We start from the raw sequence: 27,121 nt of genomic DNA, 5'->3' as shown, positions 1-27,121 counted from the left end.
CAGGCAAAACATAAAACTAATGATACTATCTCCTCACAACTGCTATAAAAAGAACATAAAGCAGAAAAGGGAAGTAATAAGGAATTGACCGGGCAATAATAAAGGAAAGGAGAGTTAGGTACCTTTGTCTGGTTTAAACCTTTTTGTTATAAAAACTACAAAATGTGCTCAGATATCTGTGTCATTTACCAGGAAGAATATTTTGTGGCAATGCTAATTGGTTGTGTCTTCTGTAAGACCCAGATAGCAGCATGGTCACTGCTTTATTTTTAGGACAAAGAGAAAAGCTGTAACTGTTAAAAAAATTTATGCATAGCCACAGGGTTTGTTCACAAGCTTCTAGATCATTAAAAATCACAGCCAGTAAAGCCATATGCAAAATTCAACGCATCATACTGGCCACACTGCCACTAACACCTCAACACTGGTCAAATAGAATCACCTCCTGACAGTTCCCAAACTTAGCAGTCAGCATCAGTAAGGCTGCAAAAATCATGAAGAGCTCTGTTTCCCAGAGCACTTATCTCAATCACTAAAAAAAATATTTCTCGAAAACAAGCTTCACATTATCTCCCAAGTAGCAAGGCAGCAGTGATGCCTACAGCAAATGTAGGCAGTTTTGGACAAAGGATGGGGATTAAACATTAAGGAGTCCTCACAGAAGCTTGTTTGTTCTGTATCAAAAATGAAAAGAGGTTTAAGAACTCAACCAAAGACAAATTACCAGCTGATTATACGAAGTATAAAATATCAATAATACCAGCAATGAATAGTTGAACAACCACCTGTAGCTGTCTTCTCAACATCTAGATCTAATCAACAACAAAGTACAAGCAAATTTTCCTGGTAAATGTTCTGACTCACAGAACTCATCAGCTAGGAAAGGGAAATTGAGCTTCTCGTGCTGTCACAAACACTCCTAAGCTGCTCACTCCAGCTGATATGTCTGTAGGAGCTGGTAATGCAAACCTCATTTGCATTCTCTTACTAAGTTTTCCTCTTGCTTTATCACTTTGAGCTGAACTGTATTTTGAATACTGTCTAGGTGTGTACCACAGATGACTTGCTAGACTCTTCAAGTGTTTGTGTTTACATTTGGATGTTGTTTTCATGCCTTGTGCCATTGTAAGAAGGTCCAAGAAATAAGTGGCTTCAGTGACATCTCTCCATGGGACACGATAAAGGAAGAAAAGTATAAACATTTGATCTGTTAGGTTGTGATTCCCACTGCTGAAAGAGAGAAGGAGGAGGAGAGAGAGTCCAAACTAAGCAGATTTCAGTCAGACTAGCATAGGTTAGACATTGAAGGAAAAGAACAGTACAGACTGGAAACAGACACTGAGGTGCAATATATGCCAGTTTATCTAAGGAAGTGTTAGATGAATTTAGAATAACTTTGACAAAAAAATCAATCTAATAGAAGTTACAAACTGGGAATAAATTGAGAAATTTATCTGGAGTTTACAGTGAGTGTCAAGGAGAATTACATTCTTATACAGTACCTAAGAATCAACATAAAAATAAAATTCTCCTAGCCTTTCTATTTGTGGTAATTTCCATGAGTTACTATGCTAACATCAGAGTATTTTGATGCTACAAGCTTTTGATAACTGTAAGCATGCATTTTCACTAGGATCCAAACCCTACCTATTAAAGTCAACAGCAAGATAGGTTTTAAATTCAACAGATCCAGGATTTTATAACTCACAGTCACACAGAGAGGTGCTTAAAAACTTACAGAAATTACTAGTCTACATTACTATAAGGGAATGCTGCTGCTAGCACAACTGAACTGGTTCAGCTACAGTATCAAATCATATATCAAATAAAACATAATTAAATTGAAACATGCCACACACCTCTGTGGCAGTAATACCACAGTGGCACAGCTAACTTAAAAGGAGCTACTAATGACTAGGGAAAAATGACATAGAATTGTTAAGACACATATTCCAAGCTTTGCTCTGTCAGTCTTAACAAACTTTTACCCTTCTACATACAACCCACCAATAGTGATGCAGCTACCACTCCCTACTCCCCTTCTGCTAATGCATGGAATTGAAATATTCAGATTTCAAAAGCTGCATTCTACTCAACTATATACATAACCATATACAATTATACTCTTTGTATGTAGTACATATTTTTTTAATTTGTATACAACATTTGCACCTATAGGTAAGATCTTGGATTTTACAGTTTTCTAGCTGGGAGATAGCACAATTTTAAACATCTGGTTTCAGTATTAAAAAATGTTTTTTAAAAGTGCCTGTAAAAATGTCATGGTCCAGGAAAATTGCCAAAAAACAGCTGGAACCCTACATTTTTCACCCAGAAACAGAACTTGAACCTTTGTACTCTTTTCTTTAGTCTCCTCAGCAAACTGAACTGCAGCCTAGTTTTAATATTATACCCAGTGATGACATTAAATTGCTCTTCATGTGATGCTTTACGAAATACTTGTCTGAACCACAACCACAAACACTTTGCCCTGCTCCACTTGTGTAATCACATTCAGAAATAGCTTTGTGGCCTATGTGACAAAAACAGTTCTACAGAAAGACACATTAAAAACTATTTTCTGCTCTTGCTAATTCTAGAAGAAAACCTACCCAACAACTGAAAACTCTAGGATTATATTCTCTATACAACCGTGTATTTTCACTTAGTTTAGAGATCCTGTTCTTTATAAGTTTGGTATAACACTTTCATCCCAATTAAAATTTTCACAGAAATGTTATCTACACGTACACTAAACAACACAAAACAAGTCTGGATACCTTAATTTATGGAAGAATCTAGAACCAAAATATGACTGCAGTCCATTTTGGTGACACGGCTGCTGCTTTAAACATAGCAGTCACCCCTTGATTTTTACTTGATTTTGTTTAAAAACACACAAGCTTTTTGTTAATATTAAGGGGTAAAAGACTGATTGCTTAACTCTCCCTCAGAACACTATAATCAGGTCCTGTCATCTAATGGGAAAAATGATAGCAGAAATCAGAGAATCTCCGGTTTTACACTGGCTTAACTGTAATTAGAATTTGATCTATAAAAGTGATTTGTTGAGACATGCTGTGTGAAAGAAAAAAAAAAAAGCTCAACAAGATGAAACTTTATAAGGCTGTTTGCTGATCACCAGCTGTTGGCCAGCCCACAGAGCAAACAAAGCCAACTAAGAGAGTGGAGGATACCATCTAGCGGCTGCCTCCCCCCCGCTGGCACATGGCTCCCACACTTCTGCAGACCTGCAAGCTCAGAAACTCCTGATGGCAAAACTGTACTGGCAGCGGTACATTTGAAGACAGTATCAGAGAGCAGACTGTCCCTGTCAGAGTGCAGGGAGAGTCTTACAGGTAAGGAAGGTACCTGGAAGTGGGGACCCAGCACTGTAAGCCCCCTGTGAACACTCCTGTTACCTTTTAATGCCCCACACTGCTCCAAAGGGCTGTGTGGAAGAAACAGCCCTGCAGCATCACAGCAGCAGGGAGGAGTGGAAGTAGATTCAGCTCCCAGCAAAGAGAGTTCATTCATCAAAGTTCTTTCCTCCTTACTCTGAGCTGTCTGCCTCTTCCTACCACAGCTTTACTAGAGCTGACCCGACCGCGACCCTTCCAAAAAAAAGATTTTAGATGAAGAGACTGATATACAACTGATACACAACATATATCATTACAGTACCAAAATTAGAGTATTACCAGGGGGGTTATTCCACTATGGCAATTTCCAGCTTCTTCTACTTGATGGCTGCCCTGTTTTCCTCCTCTCACTCCAAGTCTCACAGACTCCTGTCTCCTCAAACACCCCATGTAGCCTTCCAACCTTTGGCCACATCTCTCTCCTTGGCCTGATGAAGAAATTAGAAGATTTTTGTGGACTAAATTTTTGTGCTGCCTCTCCATCTTTCTTCCTCACTATTTGGGAGCTGCTGCATATCCAGCAGTAGGATGGAATGTCTAAATAATAAGGGATCTGAGTCCCAGTGATTTTGGATCTTTACTGGTTCTTTAAGGAACTTTCTATCAGATTTCAGACAAGATGCATTTTCTGAACCTTTGTTTTCCAGCAAATAAAATATATTTTATATATAACGGATCAGTTTACATATGTAAAGGATAGGTTAAATTCTTATTTACCGTTCACCAGTTTCTAAAATTCTGTTTAAAAAATGAGAATTGCTCTTCTGGAACTGCTCAAGTATTTATCTTTCAAGCCACACACCATTTCCTTCCTATAACAAAGCAGCAACATCCATTGTAATAGCACTCTCTGACAGATAAAAGTGAGATTCTGACGACCCAAGCTTGCCACAGGAGCACAATATAACATAAGATTGCTTTTAGAAATGTCAGTTCCTTCCCATAGAAGCAGAAATGCAAGCTCTGGACTTAAAAACTGCAGAAAGCAAGGTCTGAGCATATTGATTTAGTTACTGCTATAGGCCTACCTATGGTAATCCAAGCTTCCTCACAAGACAGTTTATAATGATTTAAGCAAGATATTATTGCAGTCTATGTTAATGTAGCTCAGCAGCATCTGCTACCAGAAAAGTCCAGTCAGGTGTATCAGTGTTGCTCCAACATGCGCAGGATAAACATTGATCTGGTGTCAGAAACTGAGGCTGGCTGCTGGTCTGAAGCTTCACAACATTTGGTAACAGACATTTGGTCAAATGCCCCTTGGTCTAGACAAGACACAACCTCATGCAAAACAGATATGTAACAATTGGAGGTTTCTAATTGACTTCAGGGGATTAGAAGGAGGCTTATAACATGCACCAAAGTCTCTGAAAATGGTTATTTATGTAGGAACATACTGGCTTTCTTGCATCACCTGTTTATTCTTCTAAGGATTGAAATGTTTCAATTACTCTGAAAGGATTTCACTTTATTCCTGGCTTTCTCTTTTAGTAAGTATAGTTTTCATTATTTAACTCTGAATTGAAATATATAGCAGTATTCATTTGTATAATCAGCATGTGATTAATACTGGAACATAAAATCTGCAAAAAATTGGTATATTTTAATGATCTTTTTTGATCAACAGTGTGCAAGAGTATAGCTTTTTGATAGGGACTCAGAGGGATAGCATTTTTGGTTCTTTTATCTGCCTTGGCAAAACTCAGTGTCATTGGTTACATTGTGCAAACTTAAGATGCAGTGAGAATCTGTGTTCACAAATGAAATTCAGACTATTTCAATACGTCTCGGTTTCTGTAGGGTTTGCCATTTTCAGTCCTTTTAGAATGAGTCTAAAAGCATAAATGACTGCAAATACCACAGAACACAACTTGTCCTGTTCAGAACCGTGACTCTCTCTGCAGGAATACAAGATTTCAAGCTTTGAGCAGAGGCTGATGAATGAAATTGAATTTCGCCTGGAACGTACCCCAGTGGATGAGTCAGACGATGAAATCCAACACGAGGAAATCCCTACAGGCAAATACATAGCACCAATCTTTGATAAGAGACTGAAGCATTTTCGGGTAATGGAAGGATCTCCTATTACATTCACTTGCAAAATAGTTGGAATACCTGTTCCCAAGGTAGGTCGTTTTCACTGTTAGAGGTAAAGCAATGGAAAACAGCAACCCGATATTTCCTACACATCCTTTCGGAAAGACTCACTCCTAAGAACTTGTTTCTGTGGAGAGAGCACTAAAACAAATTATTTCCCCCTTCCTAAAATAGCACCTGCTCCTAAGCCTGTGTCAGGCCTTGATGTACTGTACAGACTGCCTCACGACCACCTATCTCCAAGAGAAACAGAACTTGATAAACCCCGAAAGATCAACTTCTCAGGAAGCTGATAACTGATCCGAGGTTGCCAGTAATGTATCTGTAGGCAAGAAAACAACCGGGCAGGCACAGCTACATAATCAATATGCAGCTTCTAAGTTCAATCTGGAGTAATTCTATTTCACATTGTAACTGATCCTCAGATGTTATGATATTCCAAAATTTTTACTAGCAATTGGTCAATTCGAGTTATGTTCTTATCCACATTTTTTAATAGTCACTATCCCACTGCAGAGCAAGTGTTAAGTCATTGGAGGGGGGGGGCTCTCTGATCACTACAGGTGTACTGGTTCAAGGATGGCAAGCAGATTTCAAAGAAAAACACACATTTCAAAATGAACAGAGAAGAAGATGGAACATGTTCTTTACATATTGAAGCTTCTACTAATGATGATGATGGCAACTATACAATTATGGCTGCAAACCCTCAAGTAAGGTGTTTTATTTTCCTCTACAAAAATGCTTGTTTCATCTTTTTCTAATATATGTTAATAGGAACACAGGCTGGGCCACCTACTCTGACATCAAGTGGTGACTGCATCAAAAATCAAATGCTTCATAGGACAGGAAGAGAAACCATGTAATGAGGAATGATGAAAATACTCTTTAATTCTTACACATCCCAGTCACAATTGCTAAAGACAATTTTTCACATTAAGAACTCCTGTCCTGTCTTCCAACAGCACCCTGGGTTGCTGATGGATACCTTTTGAGATATGGTGGCAAAAGAAATGGTATTTCAGACAGAAATAGAGCAAAGGGAAACAAAAACATACATCAAATTTGGAAGTGTTATAAACACAATTATTCTTTATCTAGGATGAAGAGATGTGGATCTGCAGAGTCTCATCCCCTGATACCATTCCCCTTTACTCTGTGCTAGCTTAGCTGTTTTTTTAGCAGTACATTCAAGATCAGGCACCTTTTTCCAGTTTAGCTTTTTTCCCATTTTCAGAATTATATTTCACCCCAACTACTCAGTTTCTGTGTGGCTGCATGAACAAACAGGCTAGCACAAATGTAGTTGCAGACATCAGCTGTGGAGGCACAGTGGCAGAAATGAACAAGCAGGCACAGACACTGCTTAAGCTGGTTTATACAGTAGCACAGCCTTGAAGAGTCTGAGAAACACACTGCTGCAGACACACAAAGAAATCCCTGCCTCCACTCCAATCCAACCCATGCTAATAGCATTTGCTTTGAAAAAAAGTAATATCTACAATATAGTTCAGTTACTCTATAAAAATAAATCCTAATGCATTGAAATTGTTAAATATTTATACTTTAAAATGAAATGAACCAACTACTCACTCTGTTTCCATTGTGATTTGCAGGGGAGAATCAGTTGTTCAGGCCACCTGATGGTTCAGAGTATCCCTGTTCGAGGCCGAATATCAACAAATCAGCCTCACAGGTAAAAGGAAAGACAAGTTCTTCAGACCTTCTTTATGCAGCTTACTGAAGGCATTCAAAATAAGTAGCTACTGTGCTTCGATACACTCTGGACTTCCATTCTCATTCATAAAAAAGGAAATAACAGCAGCAGTTCCCTCCCAACTGGTCACTTCTAGAACACAGTATTTTTGAAGGTCATATTCAAATATAGGGAAGTTTAAATGTAAAGTATCCTTTCATTTAGTTGTTTCAGTGGAGTTAAAAGCAAGGGATAGATTAGCCAAATGAAAATCGCCCAAAAAAGCACTTAGAAGAAAAGGACAGGTTGAGAATCTAGCAATAGGACATGATACAGTTAATTTTTATAATATTTCTAAATAGAAAATCTGCAAGTATTAAATTACAACCAGTCTATTTCTTTCTGCTCTTTTATGTAACTGAAAAATCTGTTCATCCTTTCCCACAATTTCTTCTTTTTTATTAAGTACAAGGAAAAAAGAGTTTGGCTTCCAAACAAATACATGCAATTTTTGTGTTGCAGAACACGACCCCGAGTGCCAGAAGGGGACAACGAGGCCGTTCAAGAACGCTTTTTCAGGCCCTACTTTCTACAGGCTCCAGGTGACATGGTAGCGCATGAAGGGCAACTTTGTAGGTTGGATTGTAAGGTATTAACAGTTTCTGTTCATTCTCACTTTCTCTACCTATGTACACATATTTCTAGTTGTTTTCATGTTCTTTATTGCATGCATGAACACCTTCTATTGAAGTTTTAATGCTTCATTTTTTTTAATTATTTCTTATTGCTGTTGTCTCTGAGTGGATTCAGGGGATTTCTTTTCAACACATGCTGTATGGAATGAAGAACACAGAAAACACAGCCCCAGAAATAGAAGTCTCATTCATTTACAAGGTTGTTCAAATTACTAGATGTGTTCCCCGTGTCCTTTACCAGTCTGAACTCCAGAATTTCATCTGAGAATGACAAGTCCTTCTGCTCCATTATCAGATTCTTGGACATAATCCAGAATAGCACAAAAACATGAGAAAGAGAAGATCAGCATGTTGTACTCTGTTCAAACAAATGTTCCCATTGTACTGGACTGAATTACCAAAGATTAATGCTCCCTGTAAAGAGCAAATGGATCCCAGTCAATTTTATGCTTCCCCAGATGCAATAACATCACAATTTACAGATTCAAATCTGTAAATGAGAGAGTTGTCAGAGGTTGATGTACACACCATGAATATGCTGTTATTGCACAGCTGTAAGAAAATCATCTGCTTCAACACATTTTGGTAGTGCCTCTACGTCCCAGTAGCACAGCAAAGGTGGCAGTGCTGCCACTGACCTCTTCCATGCTCCAGAATGTCTCCTACCCAGAAGAGGGTAGAATCTCTGAAGCAGAATTTAATGCCCTGAAGATGAAAAAGATTCATTACCACTTAATTTATGACCTGAAGTTTACTAGGGAGCATGCCAAAGAATTTGGTTATTCTTAGCTCTGCTATCCTGGCTGAGCTTGTGAATCCTGAGAGCATGTCTGGTATTGCATAAACCTGGAAGACAGCAGTCTTCCTTCAAGCAAGTCCCTTCTTTCTCCCATTTGTAGAATATTGTTCGGAAAGCAGTATTTTGGACACGAGTAAGCAGTTCTAGCTATTGGCAAGAGCTTCAAGACTATAATACAGTCTAATAATACTTAGTGTTAATTAAGTGTTCTAAAGCATTGAAGTTTAACAGATACAAAGAACTGTACCATTCTTCCTCAAATTTTATGAAATAGAAAGTAATTTGTAAGGAACTCTTTTTCAACTCTATTAAGCTCTGTAGTGTTTTAGGCCCAGGGTTTTGATTTATATTCAGCATTTGAAAACAAAACTAGCAGGAGTCACTTGTGATTCAGATATATAACCAAGTTCCTTCCTTTCTGGTTAAGAAAAATGTAGGCCTTTCATGTCTTTGTTCCTCTTGGAATTTTGTTGCTTGTTTGTTTTGTGACTTTCTCCCTTTTGGAATTAATCAGCAGAAAAACACAAGCTGAGAAATAAAAATCTTTCTGTCCTAGATTCTGACATCACTCAGATGGTACCTGAAAATGAACAAATTTACTAAAATCTACTTGTCAGTTTGACATTCTTCTGTTTCACTGTCTGGTAGGTGAGTGGGTTACCAACTCCAGACCTGACGTGGCTTCTGAATGGCAAACCTGTGCTACCAGATGGCACCCACAAGATGCTGGTTAGAGAGACTGGAGTTCACTCTCTGCTTATTGATCCTCTCTCACAAAATGATGCTGGAACTTATACTTGCCTCGCCACTAATAAAACAGGACAAAATTCATTTACCCTGGAGCTCACTGTTGTAGGTAAGAATCGCTGAAAAACTGGTCACAATAATGAAGTTACACATTTCTTCAAACTTAATTTCCTTAGAAACAACTATAAATAAGCAGCTAATCCACTGATAGTAGGAGGGTTCAACAGCTATAAAACTCATCTGATGGAGGAAAATGAATAAGCACCTGGTGCTTAGTCAGTGGGGGAACTTCTGTTACTAACAGAGGGCTATAAGAATTCTGTTTCACCATCACTTTACCTCTCTTGTCTTGACAAAGTGACATTCTGAATTTTCTACCAGAAATTCTTTAGGGTTTGAATCCCTAATATATGCTGAGGTTTCCTAGATTTCAGTTCCAATTTTATTAGTTTTAAAATGTTTTTAACAGAAAAATACAAATCTGAATACTGTTTTTTAATAAAACCTTAGAAGATGTGAGGTACTGAAATTAGTAGATGTGGCATTCATTTCCTGCAGTGGTAGTGTGTTTAGACCCCTTAGATAAGCATCTATTCTTTTATTATCAGTTCTGCCTATGGTTCTCTTTATGTTCCCTTACAGAGGCTATGAAGAGGCATTTCACTTTCCCATTAAGACATCACAACCTAATGAAGCATAAAAATATATTAAAATATATCCAAAGAATAATGTATCTGTTGTTCAATATTTATTTTTCTTCTTCCAGCAAAGGAAGTAAAAAGAGCTCCTATGTTTTTGGAGAAGCTTCAGAACTGTGGTGTTCCTGAAGGGTACCCTGTCAGATTAGAGTGCAGAGTTGTGGGAATGCCACCTCCTGTATTTTACTGGAAGAAGGATAATGAGACCATCCCATCAAACAGAGAGAGGATGAGGTACTGTACTATCATACCCATGCTTGGAATTTCTTTTGGCTGGACCAATTGTTCCCATGAAAAATTGTGTGATAAGTACAGGTGATGTTTTTCTTAAAACAACTTCTTTCATCTACATGAAGTTTTTAACTGGCTTCACTGTGAGCTATTTCTTTGGTCTAGAAAAAAATGAATGGAGCATAATATGCCACTCTACAGAGAGTGGGCATAACTTGTGATTTGGAAGACAGGGTTAATAACAGCATATACATCTTCTTATCAAAGCTACTATAATATGGTATTCCAATGCATTTTAGCACCTTATTCTCTCTCTAAACTATTTTTCCTCAGCTTAGTTCTAACTATGGATGGATTCACACTCAGGACAGTTAGAACACAGTTTTGAATGCACAAGACAATAGGGAGTTTAGCATATCAGATATGATATGCTATGTGAGCTGATTTTGCTCACATAAGCAAAGGTTTTGATCCATGCTTAGAAAATACAACAATGTTTGAGTTCAGCTCTTGCATTCAAATACATCACTATTAGGTTTTGCAAAAGAAAAGCTGAGGGAATAATGTGCCTGGCTGTAATTAATGAGAAATTAATTGTTTTCATTTATTTTTCTACTTCAGCATAAATCTGGTTTTTAACATTTCATTTCACTTGGCTCCAACTAATGATTTGATGTGGTCATTGGATCTCTGAGATCAGCTTCAGGAACCACTACATTTCCACATGCAAACCCTGCAGGCTGTCTATAAAGAAAACTGGGTCCACAGCAGCACTTGTTATGAATGGACCCTGATCATGAGGGAATGCTCCTTGACATCTTCCTGTGGTCTCCCTGTCCCCCCTCAGACACTGTTATCCCGCCTAACTCTATAGCCTGTAGTTGTTATTACTCTGCCTCTTGGCAGATTATTTGAGGATTTATTTCAAATACTGGTACTGCCACAGGAATTATGATTATACACATGCAAACACTGCAGTTAATGGAAAGTGAACAATTGTCTAAAAATGCCTCATTTCCAGTTCATAAGGAAACCTCAAATTTCAGAGAGTATTATCAGAAAGTATTCTGATGCTCTCATTTCTGACCTCTTCCTTTATAAGAGGTCAGACAAAAAGCTGATAAAAAGGACCAACCACAGCCTAAAGAGCAGAGAAGTCTCAGTTCCCTGATATACTACTGAGCCATTTTTCCTGGAACCTGCAGCCAGAAAGTGTTGGATCACTGAAGGACAAAGGAAGAGGAGGGAATTATGAAGCAGGATTCTTTTAGAGTTTTGGCCAAATGAATCTTTAAGGTTTTGCCATTCAGAAATTTCGTTTCTCATGGCAAAGGGTGCCAGAAGAAAATTTCTGACTCACTCTGGTTAATGCTGTGAAAAATATGAGAACTTTGTACAAATGTTCCTGGTATTATTTTATGTTATTTTTGCAGCTTCTGAACTAGGCAAAAAATGCAATATGAAAGTGAAGCAGCTTTGCACGGGTTTAGTTCTTTGGAATTCAATAAACAATTATTAAATGGTATTAATTAATTAAACAGTATTAACACATACAGAGAAACAATTCAGCTCACACTATCACACCATGGATTTGCACAGCTCAGAGGAGCAAGAACAGATTTCAGCCACTCTAATTACTGGATAAGGCCTTACTGAAAGCACCTCTCTTGTTCATAGATGTCTTGGACTGATACCCCTTCAAGAATAGAAGTTATAACTTATTTCATATTTAATGTATATATTGTAAGATCTCAAAGTCGATATGCTCTTGAGAAATACTCATTCCAAAACACTTCTTTTTCCAGCATGCATCAAGATACAACAGGGTATGTCTGCCTCCTGATTCAACCTGCCAAGAAAGCAGATGCTGGCTGGTACACCTTGTCTGCAAAAAATGAAGCTGGTATTGTGTCCTGCACTGCTAGACTTGACATATACGGTAGGTATTGGCTAGTAAATAAAAACAAATCAGAATTTATTTCCATTGACTGGTTCCAGCTCTCGCCTGGTTCTTAGTCCATAAATTGCTGGTTTTGACGTGGATTACAAAGAAGTGACACAGCGTGGCCACAGCTTTATGCGGCCACCAGGAGGAGGTATAATGCTACAGCTAAATAGGCAGATTAGCTCCTTTGCACCAGTTTAAAGGCTGGAAAAAAGAAAAAAACAGGAGTTTTGCACAGTGTTCTCTACTCCAGTCTTCCACCTTTCAAATTCCCAGATGCATAAGCATATAATAAACATATATTCAGGCTGAACCTTAATTGTTCTCTCTGAGGGATGCTTATGCTAAAGCCCTGACCTGAGATGGAACAATAAATTAGACAGAAGAAAGTAGACCCCTTCTTCCATGGGATCATCTATGATGAAAACTATGCCTAATTAACGAAAATTAGTTTGTATTTAATTTGTCGAGGACTGGAAGGCCCCAGCCCTGTTTAAGAACTACAGGATCTCCTTCAGCACAAGAACTGCTTACTGCACATAGTTGTATCTATGCAAGATTTACCTATGCAAGACATAATAGTTGAAAATAATTTGTCTAGAGCAAGAGAGCACTTTGATCACTTAAGCAGCATAATAAAACAGAAAACATATTCCACAAACTATTGGATCATGGCATACACTCAAAGGAAAGAAAAAACACTTCTCTTTCAAACTTGTATTTCTTATTTTAAAAACTCAGTTTAAGTATAAGGGGTAACCACAGGTTATTAGTGCATCTGTGTCGTTTCCACCACCCTGTGGTGATACAGAAAATAGCAATCAGGAGTGCAACAGTGAGAGTGTGACCCCAAAAAATGTCATATAATATGAAAAATAAATGTTGTCAGTATCTAAATGTTGCAACACATACATTGACTTTTCATACAAAGGATTCAAAGTACAAACAGGAAAAATATGGGAAGTAAGAAACGTTTCCTGATTCCAAACACATTTTCTAAAGGCTCTGGAAGTCTTATATACCAAAGGGAGTTTCAGAAGCAAACATTTCCTGTCAACACTACATTTCCTATCCATACCTACATGGATTGTAGGTCTCCCACACTAAGCTATTTTCAGAATATTGGAGCCTCAACACCTACCATTTCAATTTACTTGCTGATGTTTAGCAAGTTTGAGTGCAGAGCTGGAGGTTTTGTTTAGATAAATATCAGCAAAGATGGTATCAATTTCCCCTTTCTGAAGTGTTTTAGGAATGACAACTGTTCAGTATTACATAATCATTAATGGAATTTCTTCCTATGGGAATATGTTGAATGACTGAGTATGTGTCTTTGGATTACATTTCAGTATCTTTAAAAAAGATCTAAGAAATGTGTTAATAGTTGAAAGCAGTTTAGGGAAATTAAAATAGGACTCACTTCTTTAAGAACATTCTCTCTATTGTTATTTCAAAACCAAATACTACCAAAAAACATGAGGAAGAGGTCCCTAGAAGTTGGAGTGGTATAAAATCAGAGCCACGTCCAGTTTGTTCATCTCTGTTCATGCTACAGCATGGTTTTAGTTTTGATTGCAAGAGTTTTGTAGACGGCTCCAAATATTAAATTATTAAATTTTGGAATTAGTGAAATATATGCAAATGTTGCCATTGAATTGATCAGGGATGGAATTCCCTCTGTAGACTTCAGTAAAAATCGTCAACATATAATCTGTGTAAATTTATATTTGAAGGAATAGGCCCTGAAACAGGGAACAGTGCTGTGCTCTCTTCAAGAATATTGGAAACAACTTCCATGTGCATTTCTGTTGTTTCATTGCTAACTGAATTAGAGGTTTATACAGACAATTCTGTTTCTGTTACTTCAGCTCAGTGGCACCGTCAGATCCCACAGCCAATAAAGCTTCGACCTGGTGGCAGCCGCTACGCAAACCTCACTGGTCAAGGACTCGATATTTTCTCCACCTTCCCAACTACTGAAAGTCCTAGGTTGTTTTCATCCCCAACCCAAAAGGTGGTGGAGAGTGAAGAACTTTGAAATACAAACAAACAGTTGTTCCAGTTACATCCGCAGAGATACTAGAACTGTGGTGGAAAAAAAGAAAAAACGGGAAAAAAGAAAGAAAAAAAAAAGAAAAAACAAAAAAAAACCAAAAAAACCCAAAAAAAGTACAAGTCAAGACATTCAAGATTTACAAGCAACTTGTTTGTAATTAAGTGTACTGCTGCTGCAAATGTTGCAAGTATTAATTTACTGCAGGATAATCGTGGTATGGAGGTGTTGTGCAATAAATTCAGTACTGTGCAGTTTGCTAAGTATTACATAGTAAACATAGCACTTAAAAGCCAATACCACTTTTACTTCTTGAATTAACATGATATTGATATGTGCTTGAATTAAAGCTACTGTACTGTAGCAAACCATGTTAAGGATTGTAGATGTTTAGCTGGAATACTGCCAGCAAAAACATTAACAATACAGTAACAATAATCCTAAATGAGGGTAAACAACATGACTTTGAATGTAATTCTAAAAAAAAAAAAAACTATGCCAGATAACGACAAAGCACAAGTTAAAAGGAAAAGATTTAACTCATTTTTATATGTGATTGTGCCAGATCTTAGAATTTTTGAACTCAAGACTAGATAAACATAGCATTTCATGTAGGTACAGCTGTATACCCTCTATATTTATTTTTTTGTGTGTGCGTACTCCATGAACTGTGAACTCATGGTGTAAGGATTCACTGAGTAAGGTACAGGGCACATGCACAGGACATTAACACAGGAAAGCAAAATTCCTGTTGTCTGAAGCATGTTTTCTAGAGCCCAGAGCTGAAACTATTTTCCAGATGTGCTTCATATTTTTTTCTTTACAGTGATAGGAATTATCAGTTTTGAAACACATATATCAAGCTTGTAACTTCACTGTTTTTAAATATCAGTCTCTTCCTCCTAATTTTTTAACGTAAGTAAAAGAAAAGTGTAACTACCATCTAGCTCATTTTTTAACTAACTGCAAAGGAATTAAAATTTTTCACCATCAATTCGGAAATAATCACAATGATGATGTCTACTACAAAGACAGAGCAAATTCTGTTAATACACCAAAGTTATACAGTTAAGCAGCACTTAAGCACAAAGGAAAACCAATTGTAACTTATAGTAATAAATAAGGCAATTTAATGAAAAGGCAACAGAAGGTGTTGTGACAACACTTAATGATTGATTTAAATATATTTAGCATCTATACAGTTGCAACAATACCTTCCAGCACCTAGAATCTGTGAATATCTAAGATGATTTCCTGCTGATTTAAATTATTGTTCTCTCTCTTCTTTGGACATTGTTTTCAAGCAACTCTTACTGCTTTCAACATGGTGAACACAACAAAGTCCTGATCAAAGACGCAGAGATCAAAATAAAAAAATAAGAGATACTTTTATTTTAGGCTTTATTTAGATTTTTTTGTGAAGATAAAAGTATAACTTTTAAAAATTCCATATGCAAAGAAAACTGAGGAGTTATCTTAAGAGTAAAAGGACACTGGATACAGTCAGAGACTGAGAAAGAGGTTTTCGTTGGGTTTCCAGTGAAATTCCTAAGACAAATACAATTATGCTGACCCTGTTCCATTTCCCACCTAAGTGAAGACCATAAAACAAAACACCATTATAACATTCATACTTTTGTTAGAAATATCAGGTGATTCACACCAGCTGGAACAGACCAGGAAGCCAAAATACATCCTTACCCTGAGATACATCCTTACCCTGAGAGACAAAAGTGCAGGTATTTCAGTGGAAAACCAGAAGTACCACTTGTTGCCCATGTTGTACCTCCTCCCTGACAAACAAAATAAAACTAGCAGTTATCAAAAGTGACATTGATTCAGGTGACTTCAGTTACAGAGTGCCCAACTACTGACACATTGTGGGTCTGATATTCCAGGATACAGAATCTACTGTTCCACTTAGCTTCATTTATTTTTAGGATGGCTTAGAGATTCCAAAACTAAGTCTACACTGAGTCAGAGCTGGCAGCCCAAAATTTAAAGTTTCCCATATTTAGTAACTAGTCATGGGAAAATAAGCCAAAGTAAGTTACTGGATTTTGCTTATTTAATTCAGTGATGTTGAGAAGTGGGAAAAGAGGAAATTAAGATACAAAAAATCAAAATCTACTCCCATCTACAGTCCTGGTCTTTCCATTATTTCATGCCAGAACTGAAGGGCAGATTTTGATCCAAAGTATTCCAAGTTGTGCATCAGCCATCAGGCTTTATATCCAGGACAGATTTAGCCAAGCAATTGTCTGCTCAGCACTCCCTTGTGGCTCCCTTGCCTGGCTTTGAGTGAGAAGCTGGACCAGAAAACCTCCTGAGGCTCCCTCACAACCTAAAGCACTCTATAGTTCCTAAAGTATTTTACTTTTCACTGCCTGCCTGAGTGACCTATGTGGATTAAGTTACAGACTGGACTGAGTAGAAATCAAGAATTCAAGCAAGAACAAACCTATCCTTTTTCACTGGGGTATATGCTACTAGAAAATTCTAACTACAAGAGTGATCATTTTTATCAGTGTAATTTATGTAGTTTAGAGGAAAAGAATACCAGAGTGCTTACTATTAGCAAATATCTGCTTACGAGTGCTGTCATTGATACTAATAATAATAGTAGTTCTCACATTTTACATCAGACAACACACTTAAAAACTCAGTCCACATTAAAATACAAAGTGCACAGAGAAAATATGCAAACCATCTGTCTTCAGCCTTTACTCCATGATTTCAGTGAAATGTCTCCAAACTAACATCACTATAACCTAAATGTACAAGCTGGGGATTAAGCAGTAGAATGTTTTTTAAGATGTACATTCAGGTCTTTGGAAGTTGAAGGTTGAGAAGCTACTGCTGGAAGCCTTTCCCCAGAAATCTGTGTAAGAAGGATGAACCCTTAGTCATTCAAGAAGGGGCCCCAAAAGTCTCACTGAGAGGTAGGCTACAGAGAGCAGATCACCAAAATCTGTCAGCTGAGCTATAACTTTCCCTCCTGGACAGTACATACCAACAAAAGTGTCAAAACTTTACCTATCACATCTCCCTACATAATGCAAAAGTGAGTAACTTCAATTACTTGGCACAAAATCAGAATCTGATCCTAAATGGTTTGTAGTCATTGAATTTTGCTCATTAACTGCTACAGGACACTTCTCTGCATATACTGATCCCATAAAATGAGCATGTAAAGGACACTTAGATGTATGGATGTAGAGGCTGTTAATTAGTAATATTGATATGTGCCCATAACAAAGAAGACCTGTTAGAAAAAGGCACAGAACTCTGTTTGTGTTGTTAACAGAGGGAAAAGCCAAGGGGAGAAACAATGTAAGCAGCAGAGACAACACGAAGTTATCACAAAACATGTGATGCTCTTCCAGCTCACGTCCTATGAAGGACAGCTCTACCTAATCACACTGTGTCAAGATGCATTAGAGACTATGCAACTGTGCTCACTTCCTGAACAGCTTGGCTGCTCTTTGTTTTTGTTTAATTGAATAACCAATTTGACTTCACACTAACATGGTTTCTCATTCTCTTATTCAGGACAGTCTACTGCAACAACATAAATCAATATTAGAACACTGACACTGAAGTCAGTGTTGGCTATTATCTTCCAAAAGTCCATTAATTTACCATAATTTGGAGCATGACATTTTATCAGCGAGATACAGAAATGCTCAGTTTTGTAATTTCTCAGTGTTTTATAATTCTGAGTCTTATAAGTCAATGTAGTTTCCTCTTTCCTTCTGGTCCTGGTTTTGTATACAATCAAAAAGAGGCACAGCATATTTCAAAGAGCAGAAATTTCAACTTTGGTATTGCAATTCTAGAAAGCAATAATATTATCTTTGCTTTAAAATTTGGATCTGGTTTGGTCAAAGTCCTCAGCAGCATCACATAGCAGTTTGTATTTATATTGTTGGATGTCTTGCCTTAAAAGACCTGGACTGTGTTCCTCTGCTTCCAGATGAAAGGTGAAGCATCCTTCTGAATGCCTCATATATGCTTATGTGAGGAGAGCCCACATTCAAACAAGAAAAATTCCAAGTCTGCGGTGTTTATCTTAATATATAAACAACTGCCTATTGAACCTTTTACTGTTATCACAGTAACAATTCAAAGCAACAATTCTGGAATAAGAATTCCTTTAAGAACTGTGTCTTAATGCTACCAGGTTTCAAAGCATTACTTTCTGGAACATGCCTTCATACAAAGAGATTAGCATGACCTAATGAAATATTTTAACTGTTGAATACTGAAGAAGTGATTAATTGTTAATTGCCTTACTATTTCCAATACAAAGATGTTCTCTTTGAGCCTTAAAATTCTATTTTACAATTTTTTCTTGGTTGAAGTTGGTATCTTTTATTTTTGATCCAAAGTCATTCTCACTGGGAAGGAAAATGTTAATGTCAAATTTAAAGTATATTTAACGTGTGCGTGAAAGGAAAAAAACAGTAACCTGTCTGTTCAATAATGGATTTTCCTTCATCTCACCTAAACTTAAATAAATGCTTCGAAGTTGCATACAAGAGTGTGGCCAAGTAATTGTGAAAGTGTGCAACAAGACCAGAGGTTTCCTCAGACATTTGCTGTGACAGCTCCTTAATGGATTAAGAACTTCCATTATTTAGAAGAAAATAATAAAATATTGTGACGTTATGCACTAGTAATGCTTCTGGCAGGCAGTTGTGAAATAGTTGTTAATATTAAGAACCGATTAAAAAGGCAATTTGTTTTGGTTTTAAGTCATGCTTTCTCTTCTGATAACCTCAATCCCTTCATCAAAGTTTGAAACAAGAAGAAGAAGAAGAAGAAGGTAAAGAAGTCCTTAGGACAATTTGCCCTAAGGTTTTAAAGGTTAATAGATTTGCCATACTCTCAGCAGCAGCAGCAGTGGATCAAGGGTTGGACTTGATGATCTCTGAGGTCCCTTCCAACCCAGCCAATTCTATGATTCTGTGATCTTGGAGAATTAGTATCCAAAGCCCATGCTGGAGCATATGCTTCTACCTACAGTGTCATAGCTGAACTCTACCTCACCTAAAAAATACATGCAGAATCTGTCAACAACATTGATTGCTTCCCCCACCCACCCATACCCCCCAAAATATCTGTTTGCTGGGTCTAGACAAATCCTCCTAGGAGTCTCTCTGTGCACTGGGGCACTTGGAGACCTCTTACAGAGAACTTATTTTTTCAAGCCTTGGCTGTGTATCCAAGACATGAACATGTGAAAATTGAGTGAGGGCAAATCAAACACACAAACAACACTGAATTTCATTCTTCCCTATGCATAACTTCAGTTTGAATAAGCTCATTCTTTGTATAGGGGTCTATTAGTGGACTTTGGAATGAATTTTAAATGAGCAGATGCAAACCCAGCACTTGAAGGAAGCTGGATCTTACAGCTCAGATACAGAAGAGAACAGGAAAAAAAAAGGATGAGCCCCATTAAAATTGCTGGTAGATTTTGCTTTGATTTTTCCTGAGAAATAGGAGATTTTCCTGAGATTTTTCCTGTTTTTATTAATGCCTTTATACTTCAAGCCCACAACAGTTATAAAGGACCATTTATTGCTTAATACAAATAAATCTTGGGCCATATGTGATGTGAATTTAAGTGGCCTTCTCTGCTCGTATCCATAGGAAATTCTGTTCAGAAACCAACCATTCTTTAGGATCATACAATATGTTAGGAACAGGCAACGAGGTTTTGTAAAGAAATGGAAAAATACTGAAAGTATTCTGAAATTCTGAAGAAAAAAAAAACCCAAAATAAAACAAACTGAAATGATTATGCACCGCAGGCTGCAGGAAGCCATTGAAAAATGTACTTAAATACCCAAGAGAAATGAAGTTACATATGCAGACATTATAAGCGAATTCTGTAAAAGGCATATTTTGCATGTTAATTTCTGTACAAATGAAAACTGAATTACAAATTAGAAAGAAATAATAGGCAATATTAAAATGTACTCTTTAGTGGAAACTATATTTAAATATTATACATTGTGTTGCTTCAAGTTAAGCCTCATTTTCTTGAAATGCAATTAAAGCTGAAAAGACAAAGCACTTTTTAAAAAGTGCCCAAGTACAAAGTGAAATCAATGCTTGTTACAAGATATCTGTGTAGAGGAAACAGTGAACTGCTTCTTCAATTAATAAACATGCCTTTATTCTCAGTGCATTTGTTTCATCTCTGGATATGTTTTAGAGACAGAACAGCTGAACATATTTACAGCAAGAAGCTGTTCTGTAAATTCTTACCGAATCTTTTAAATCTGGGTAAATTTCACTCCTCCATTACAGAAAATTGCATCCATATTGCTTAGCTCAAATAGATGGAAAATGAAACCCTGAAAAAATTTGAACAAATTGAAGTTGTAAAATATGCTACTATATATCCACTGATGACTGCAACGCTTACACAGGAAGAAACCACTGAGCTTTCACTAAGAGCACACATACTGGGAATGTGCCACCACAGCTCTGCTTTCAGCCGCTGAAATGTCACTGCAGTTAAAAATGTCACTCCAGTTCCAAGTTAAAAAATAATTCTGGTCACCTTGTAAAAACAGGGTGATACGATTCAAAGAATCACAGAAGCAGAGTAGCTATAACTACTTTAAAAAAAAAAAAAACAGAAAACACCAACAACAACAAAACCAAAAAACTACATTCTGAAACTTCAAGAAAAATAAAGGTTTATTTCCTACAAATAGTTAATTAAAAATTCTCACTGAATTTCAATGATGAAACATGTTTGAATGTAGCATAACAAATATTTAATGATGGAAGTACTTCTCATCCCTGAAGTTTTCACAGTAATGTGGTTCTAAAAACACAAGGTATGCTATAAATAGAAGTATTTCAGATTTGTGCTGCTGCTACAAGATGTTACAAGTGAGATTAAAATTTATGAGCAGACAAAACCCAGTAAGAACACAGCTCTGACAACATAAGCTTCTGTTTCATTTGGGAGCCCAGTGGAAGCAATCATTATTTAAGGGAAGGGGACTTCAAATGCCCACACAAGTAAAGTTCAGTACAGAAGAAGAGATAGCCATTACCTTATAGGCATCAAACAGCAGGTGGGGAACATATATTTGGCAGCAATAATCAAATCCAGGTTAAATGGTTAAGTTTCTGTTTCACAAAGTGTCACTGAAGTATTTGTAAAGAAAATACATGAACAAAAACCAATGGATTCCTTAAAATTGCTGAATCTGAGAAGTCCAAATGAGCATGGATAACATCTGCCTTTCAGACTGCCTTCAGAAATAATTTCTAATGATTAAACTTCTCCCTTGCCTCAAATCACCCCCCCCCCAAAAGCTTTGACACATCACTGATAGACAGACAGCTGTCTAGATATCACAAAGAACTTACTCTGCTGATTTCAGTACTATAGTAAATTGGAACTCCCAAGTTCCAGCTCAACACTGCACCCTTCCAAGAAATAAAAATACTACAGTATTATATAAAGTCACAATTTCTTCTCTAGTAATATTAATAATTAATAGATAAGGAGATCAAGAAAACACTCATTTCACACTAGTACAACCAATTCTAAGAAAATGGGGATTATAATCTTACCACATTGTTCAACAGCAGGGACTGATGCAGTGACCTGATTTAAAGAGTTCACAAGCTATCTACTGCCCTAAAGTGCTTTTTAGGACTTTGGTTTCAATTTGGAATCATTTTTTGTAACATGACCACAGATATTTTGTTTTGTATTGTTTGTACCTCTCCAAATGATCTTACTATCATTTAATTATTCACTGCATACTAATACATCATTTTAATATTTATATCTATTATCAATTACTATCACCAGTAAGTAGATGGTAAATTACAACAGTGCTTGGTAGAAACAAAAGCAGAAGAGAAATGTATGTTAAATGCTTTTACAAAAATTATGTATAAACTGCAATGACATGTTCCACAAAATCAAGCTGCATGCCAGTACAGTAGTACCAAAACACATTAGTATTGATCTTGCACACTACTCTGTATTTATACTTTTGTATTGTATTACCCTTCCCACCTAGGAATTTAAAGGCTATCTTTCACTAAGAAAAGTTTTCCATGCCATACAGCTGCACAATTTATTTGCATCATATTCCTGTTTCAGGATAGAAAACACACTACTATGCTAGCAGTGCAGGTGAGACAATGTCTGCCTAAAGTCACCAAAGAAATTACTGTAAGATCATAATATAATTACTGAAGGATTGTGTTGATTATTATTATATACATAATCTTGTCACTTAATTATTAAAATAGTATTAAATTGGCTATGTAGTGGACAAAAAAATATTCCTATTCTCTCTATATAAACTTCTGTAAATAAACTGGTGAGTAATGTGACTTCATGCTCCCAGAATGTTGAACTCACTTTCTGTTTGCTGATAAAGATCTAATGTAATTCAAAAGAAGCAAAAGCCTGCATTTTAATCATTAACACTACTCCTTACCTTTAGAGAGGGTAAAATATACATTAAAAACATTCTTGAATGCCAGCATTAAAAGAACAGAGTTGCTCAGAATATACAGTGCCTCTTCTACATGTGTTTATCTTAGCCTGAAAGTCTGTCCCAGCAGCTCTCACTCCTGGGACAGTCCATCTCCTGCCTAGGGAACTGCATTAGTCTGTACAATGCTGACCGAGGGCAAAACATCAGTAAAGCTTCTGAGAGCAGACAGACAGTAAGGTCAGGTCTTTGTATGTAAATGTTCCTGCAGCAGAGTCCCTCTCGTCCAAAACAGGGCTTAGTTCCTACTGATGCTTTTGTTTTTCACTGAAAGGTGCTTAATTGTTGAAAATAACTCTTATCAAAGCTATTCATTTGTCATTTGAAAGAATTCTAAAATACAAGATATGGCAGCAGTCAGCAGGGAACCCACCAGCCTTCCCTGCTGGAAACCCACCAACAGCTGTTCTGGGACAGCAGCTCCTTTCCTCCTCCCTTATGGCTAAGACTACCACGGGCTCTTTTCTGGAAACAAGCACTAGCAGAAGTACTGCTCAGCTTCATAGTCTGTTGCCATCAAAACAGACATCAGCAGTACAAGTTTTGTGCATTCTACGTCCTGCTACAAACATATCTGCTTCTCCAGCTGTCCTGCTCCTACTAATTTTTTCACCTTCCCAACCTCCTTCCTTCTTCTGCCTTTTCTACACAGATCTCTCTTGTCCACAAGTAAAAAAAGCAAACAAACAAAAGGCAATTCAAGGCATCACCAGGACCGAACTGAACTCAGCTGCTTGCTACAGGGCTCTATATCTTTTTACCAAACTCTTATCTTTAAAGGCTGTTTTTCAGAGTACATAAAACACACTTCTTATTCTAACTGGGAAGCAAGCACCATTTGCTAGTTGATTCTGCTGCACCTAAAACTGCCAGGACTGTGCTGAAAGGAGTGCAACATCTGGAGCAGGAAGGCCACTAATAAGTTATTCCTAGAGTAGGAATTTCAGGTAGCTGGTGAGGATATATCATAGAAAACACTTTATTCATGATTTACAAAATCTGCTACTCTTCCAGATAACATAAAATTAAAAAATAAAATCTAAACATTTACAGTCTACAAAAATCCAGAAGTTTAGATTATTTTCATGTGAGCATTCTCATTTATGGTATATAATCACACGTACTTTTACAACCACTGAAAATAAAAACATTCCCTCCATAACTTGAAACTAGCTCATTTTTGAGCATACAAGAGACACCATAAGCAGGATTAAAGCAAACCTACACAACCTGAGGACCCATACATCAAACTTACAAAGTTTAATAAAGTTAGATCTCTGCAGACTAGAACTCCAGTATGTTATAAAATTTTTTCCATGGGAGCCATTTATGTGAAAACAAAAATGGACATAAAAATAAAAACATGGAATGAAGTCAAGCTCTGAAGTGATTCAATTCAGTTACAACATGGGTCAGTTTGGCCCATGATCTGTAGAAAATACTGTCACGATTCATCACAGCAAGAAAAAACTCAAAAAACTTATGTAACAAAAGAATCAAATTAACTAGATGAACTAATAAGAAATTGCCAGAAAGATTTTATATTAAAAGTATGCTTTCCACCAGCACCAAATAAAATAAATAAAGTTCACAAAGTAAATTTATTTTGTCAAATTAGTATAGGATGCAGAAAAGAATGAGCTGTTATAATGCCAATATTACCTTATTCAAGCAGATTAACTCTTGCTAATTATTAAATTACACATCTGGCCTGTTGCATTGTCTTAGTTCACAAAACATTCTAATTAGCTATTTGAAAGTGTTCAGGGTGGTAGCTGAATATCCGCTGTGCATAAGCATCACCGTCTGTTGCTATTTTTTGTCCCGTGTAATGGTGGTAGCTCTCTGGATGGAAGTGTTCACAGTGCAGGTTAATCCATTCTCTTTCAGTACTGTATCTTTCTGCTTCGGCAAGTATTCTAGTGAGAGCCATGATATAGCTCAAAGCCATCTGAAGGGTCTCATACTTGGACAGCTTCTTATCCTGACCCCACTGTGGAACCACTTTTCTCAGACGATCAAAGGCTGTGTTCAGTCCTTGCATTCTTCTCCTCTCCCTGGCATTGGCAGCCAGTCTTCTCTTAGCAGCATTCTCCATCCTTTCTGAATTGCACTTCACAACGCAGCCTGGTCCACTTCTGCACTGGATGTCTGATTCCATGCCTGAATCCAAATGACTGGATTTACAGCTTTTCATATTCGACACAGCTTTGATTTCACACACACAAAGATTGCTTTCTAAAATTAGCTTTCTAAAACGTTGTAGGAAAAGCACTCATGCGAATAGCCTGTGTGCCTCTTGAGTCTGTTTCCAGGTATCAGTGATGTATTATTTTCCTTAGTGTATATAAAAAAAAAAAATTAATAATAAAAAAAGGTCTTCTGATTCTTCTGGAAATGGCTGAAAATTGCTTCTTATTGATTAAAGAAAGAATAAAGAGTTTTTAATGTCCTATGCTTTCATTCTTTCAACTTCTTTAAAGTCAAAGAGACAGAAAAAAATGAAATCTCCATTCTCAAGATGTATTTCACTGAAGAAAATGCAAAAAGGACCTTATTGGATCAAAACCACATCAATTCCAAATGCTCATTTCAGATGAAATAAAGTCTGATTCAATTTAGGAGAGTATTTTGAAATTCTGAATTGTTGTGATCTGGAGATCGCAAGTTGGTAACACAAATCTCTCCTTCCTTGACTCCTGCCAGCAAGCAATGATCGTGTCTTACAGACAAGATGAGGCTTTATAGGAACTGCAAAAGCTAAACAGGTGGTAGCAGGTGGGTGGGTGGCACTCTGCTTCCATCCCAGCACCTTCCCACCCTGGGAACTACAGAGGGGAAAAAAAAAAAAACCAACAGCAAAATCGGAACATTGCAGCCTTCATCTGTTGAGAAGACTTCCAAAGCCATTCTCTCCAGCCCTAACAACTTGCCATCTGGAGTAGTGTCTGGCTGGCCCCACAAGACTCTGGGCAGTTAAGCAAAAGATCCTTTCAATGGATAATCTGTTGCAGCTCAGGAAAAAACAAATCTCTGTGCATTGCAGTATTTGTATATTAAAACACAAGAAAATTCTGGTTACATAGTATTAAGGGCAGAAGAAATAACTGCTCTAGTGAAAAAGAGAATTAGCTTAATGGTACACGGCTGAGAATACTACTGTTCCCCACTATATGGTACCAAAATAAGTAGACCCAAATTATTAGAAACCCTTCAGGACTCACCATTTCAATACTGTATAAAGTACACAGCATTGCAGAGATGGTAGCACCTTCTGAAAAATGGAATTACGTATCCTCATGTCAGGAAACCCAGTGTCATTAAAATATTTTAAAATACATTTAAACAGTTAAAATGTAATTGCATTGATTTAATGAAAACTGCAAAAATATTTTGATAGATTGGGGGATAGATATACAAAAAAAAGTAGGTGTGCAAATAGTCTGAAAACTGCCCTTTTTAATACTGTGTATTAAAGTACGTGTGCATTCTATGTGAGTTTTTTTTTTTAAGCTTCTTTTTAGTAACACACTTCTAAATGGGTAAAGAGAATAACAGAGGATATGAAGTAAGAAATCTGTTTGCTGGTAGTAAAGGATCATTTCTGCTACCAATCATAATGACAGGGAAGATACCACGCATATACCCACACCCCATAATCAAAACATCTTTGTTTTACTATATTTGTATTATTAAAATCACTATCTACATAAACTTACAAGGAAATATCATAAGATCATTTGAAGATATACACAAAAGTTAAAAAAGAACAAACACTTGCCACACAATGATTTATTATCTGTATTGATTTCAAACTTAATTAAATTGTTACCAGCATTCATAAATTAGTAACATTTTTCATTAGAGGCTGAATACTGTATATTTACTTAGAACTATAGCTCAATTGTTTTCATTATTATTCCAAAACTTGGTGTAGTTGTAAACAGCTGATTAATCCCTAGAAGAAGCAATGACAATGAAATGAGTTTGAATAATCCAAAAACAATAGGATGCAATTGAACACTAATGGACTCCAGCATGACAGATGTTGAACGTAGGCTGTTACGCCCAGTTGCTCTGCTCCTAATATTCTGAATCCTAATGGTCTTAAACAGAGCTGATAGCTGGGGCAGGGAGTCTCCATTATCCCATTATAAAAATGTATGCGACATCTTCAATTTTTAAAGAA

At 36.9% G+C, this 27,121-nt stretch overlaps 1 protein-coding gene and 1 long non-coding RNA gene across 6 annotated transcripts in view; one reads left to right on the top strand and one right to left on the bottom strand.

Moving 5' to 3' along the window:
- Nucleotides 1-15,725, top strand: part of MYPN (myopalladin) — a 63,383-nt gene extending 47,658 nt beyond the window's left edge. For all 5 annotated transcript variants that reach the window (XM_071749076.1, XM_071749078.1, XM_071749074.1 and 2 more), the window contains 8 exons: nucleotides 5,327-5,548; nucleotides 6,083-6,232; nucleotides 7,136-7,215; nucleotides 7,738-7,864; nucleotides 9,358-9,565; nucleotides 10,223-10,388; nucleotides 12,191-12,324; nucleotides 14,199-15,725. In XM_071749076.1, coding sequence (XP_071605177.1) covers nucleotides 5,327-5,548; nucleotides 6,083-6,232; nucleotides 7,136-7,215; nucleotides 7,738-7,864; nucleotides 9,358-9,565; nucleotides 10,223-10,388; nucleotides 12,191-12,324; nucleotides 14,199-14,368 — 1,257 coding nt within the window. In that variant the 3' untranslated portion in view covers nucleotides 14,369-15,725. The remainder of the gene's footprint in view (nucleotides 1-5,326; nucleotides 5,549-6,082; nucleotides 6,233-7,135; nucleotides 7,216-7,737; nucleotides 7,865-9,357; nucleotides 9,566-10,222; nucleotides 10,389-12,190; nucleotides 12,325-14,198) is intronic.
- A 5,361-nt stretch (nucleotides 15,726-21,086) lies between these two features.
- LOC139798443 (uncharacterized) lies at nucleotides 21,087-26,206 on the bottom strand. Its single transcript, XR_011726819.1, has 2 exons — nucleotides 26,157-26,206; nucleotides 21,087-25,760 (listed from the first exon to the last, which is right to left on the bottom strand). It is a non-coding gene; the product is annotated as an uncharacterized lncRNA (long non-coding RNA).
- Nucleotides 26,207-27,121: the final 915 nt, after the last annotated feature.

Source organism: Heliangelus exortis, chromosome 7, assembly GCF_036169615.1.
Source record: "Heliangelus exortis chromosome 7, bHelExo1.hap1, whole genome shotgun sequence".
NCBI lineage: Eukaryota > Metazoa > Chordata > Aves > Apodiformes > Trochilidae > Heliangelus > Heliangelus exortis.
The sequence above is the reverse complement of the archived record's forward strand: the minus strand, read 5'-3'. Positions and strand labels throughout refer to the sequence as shown.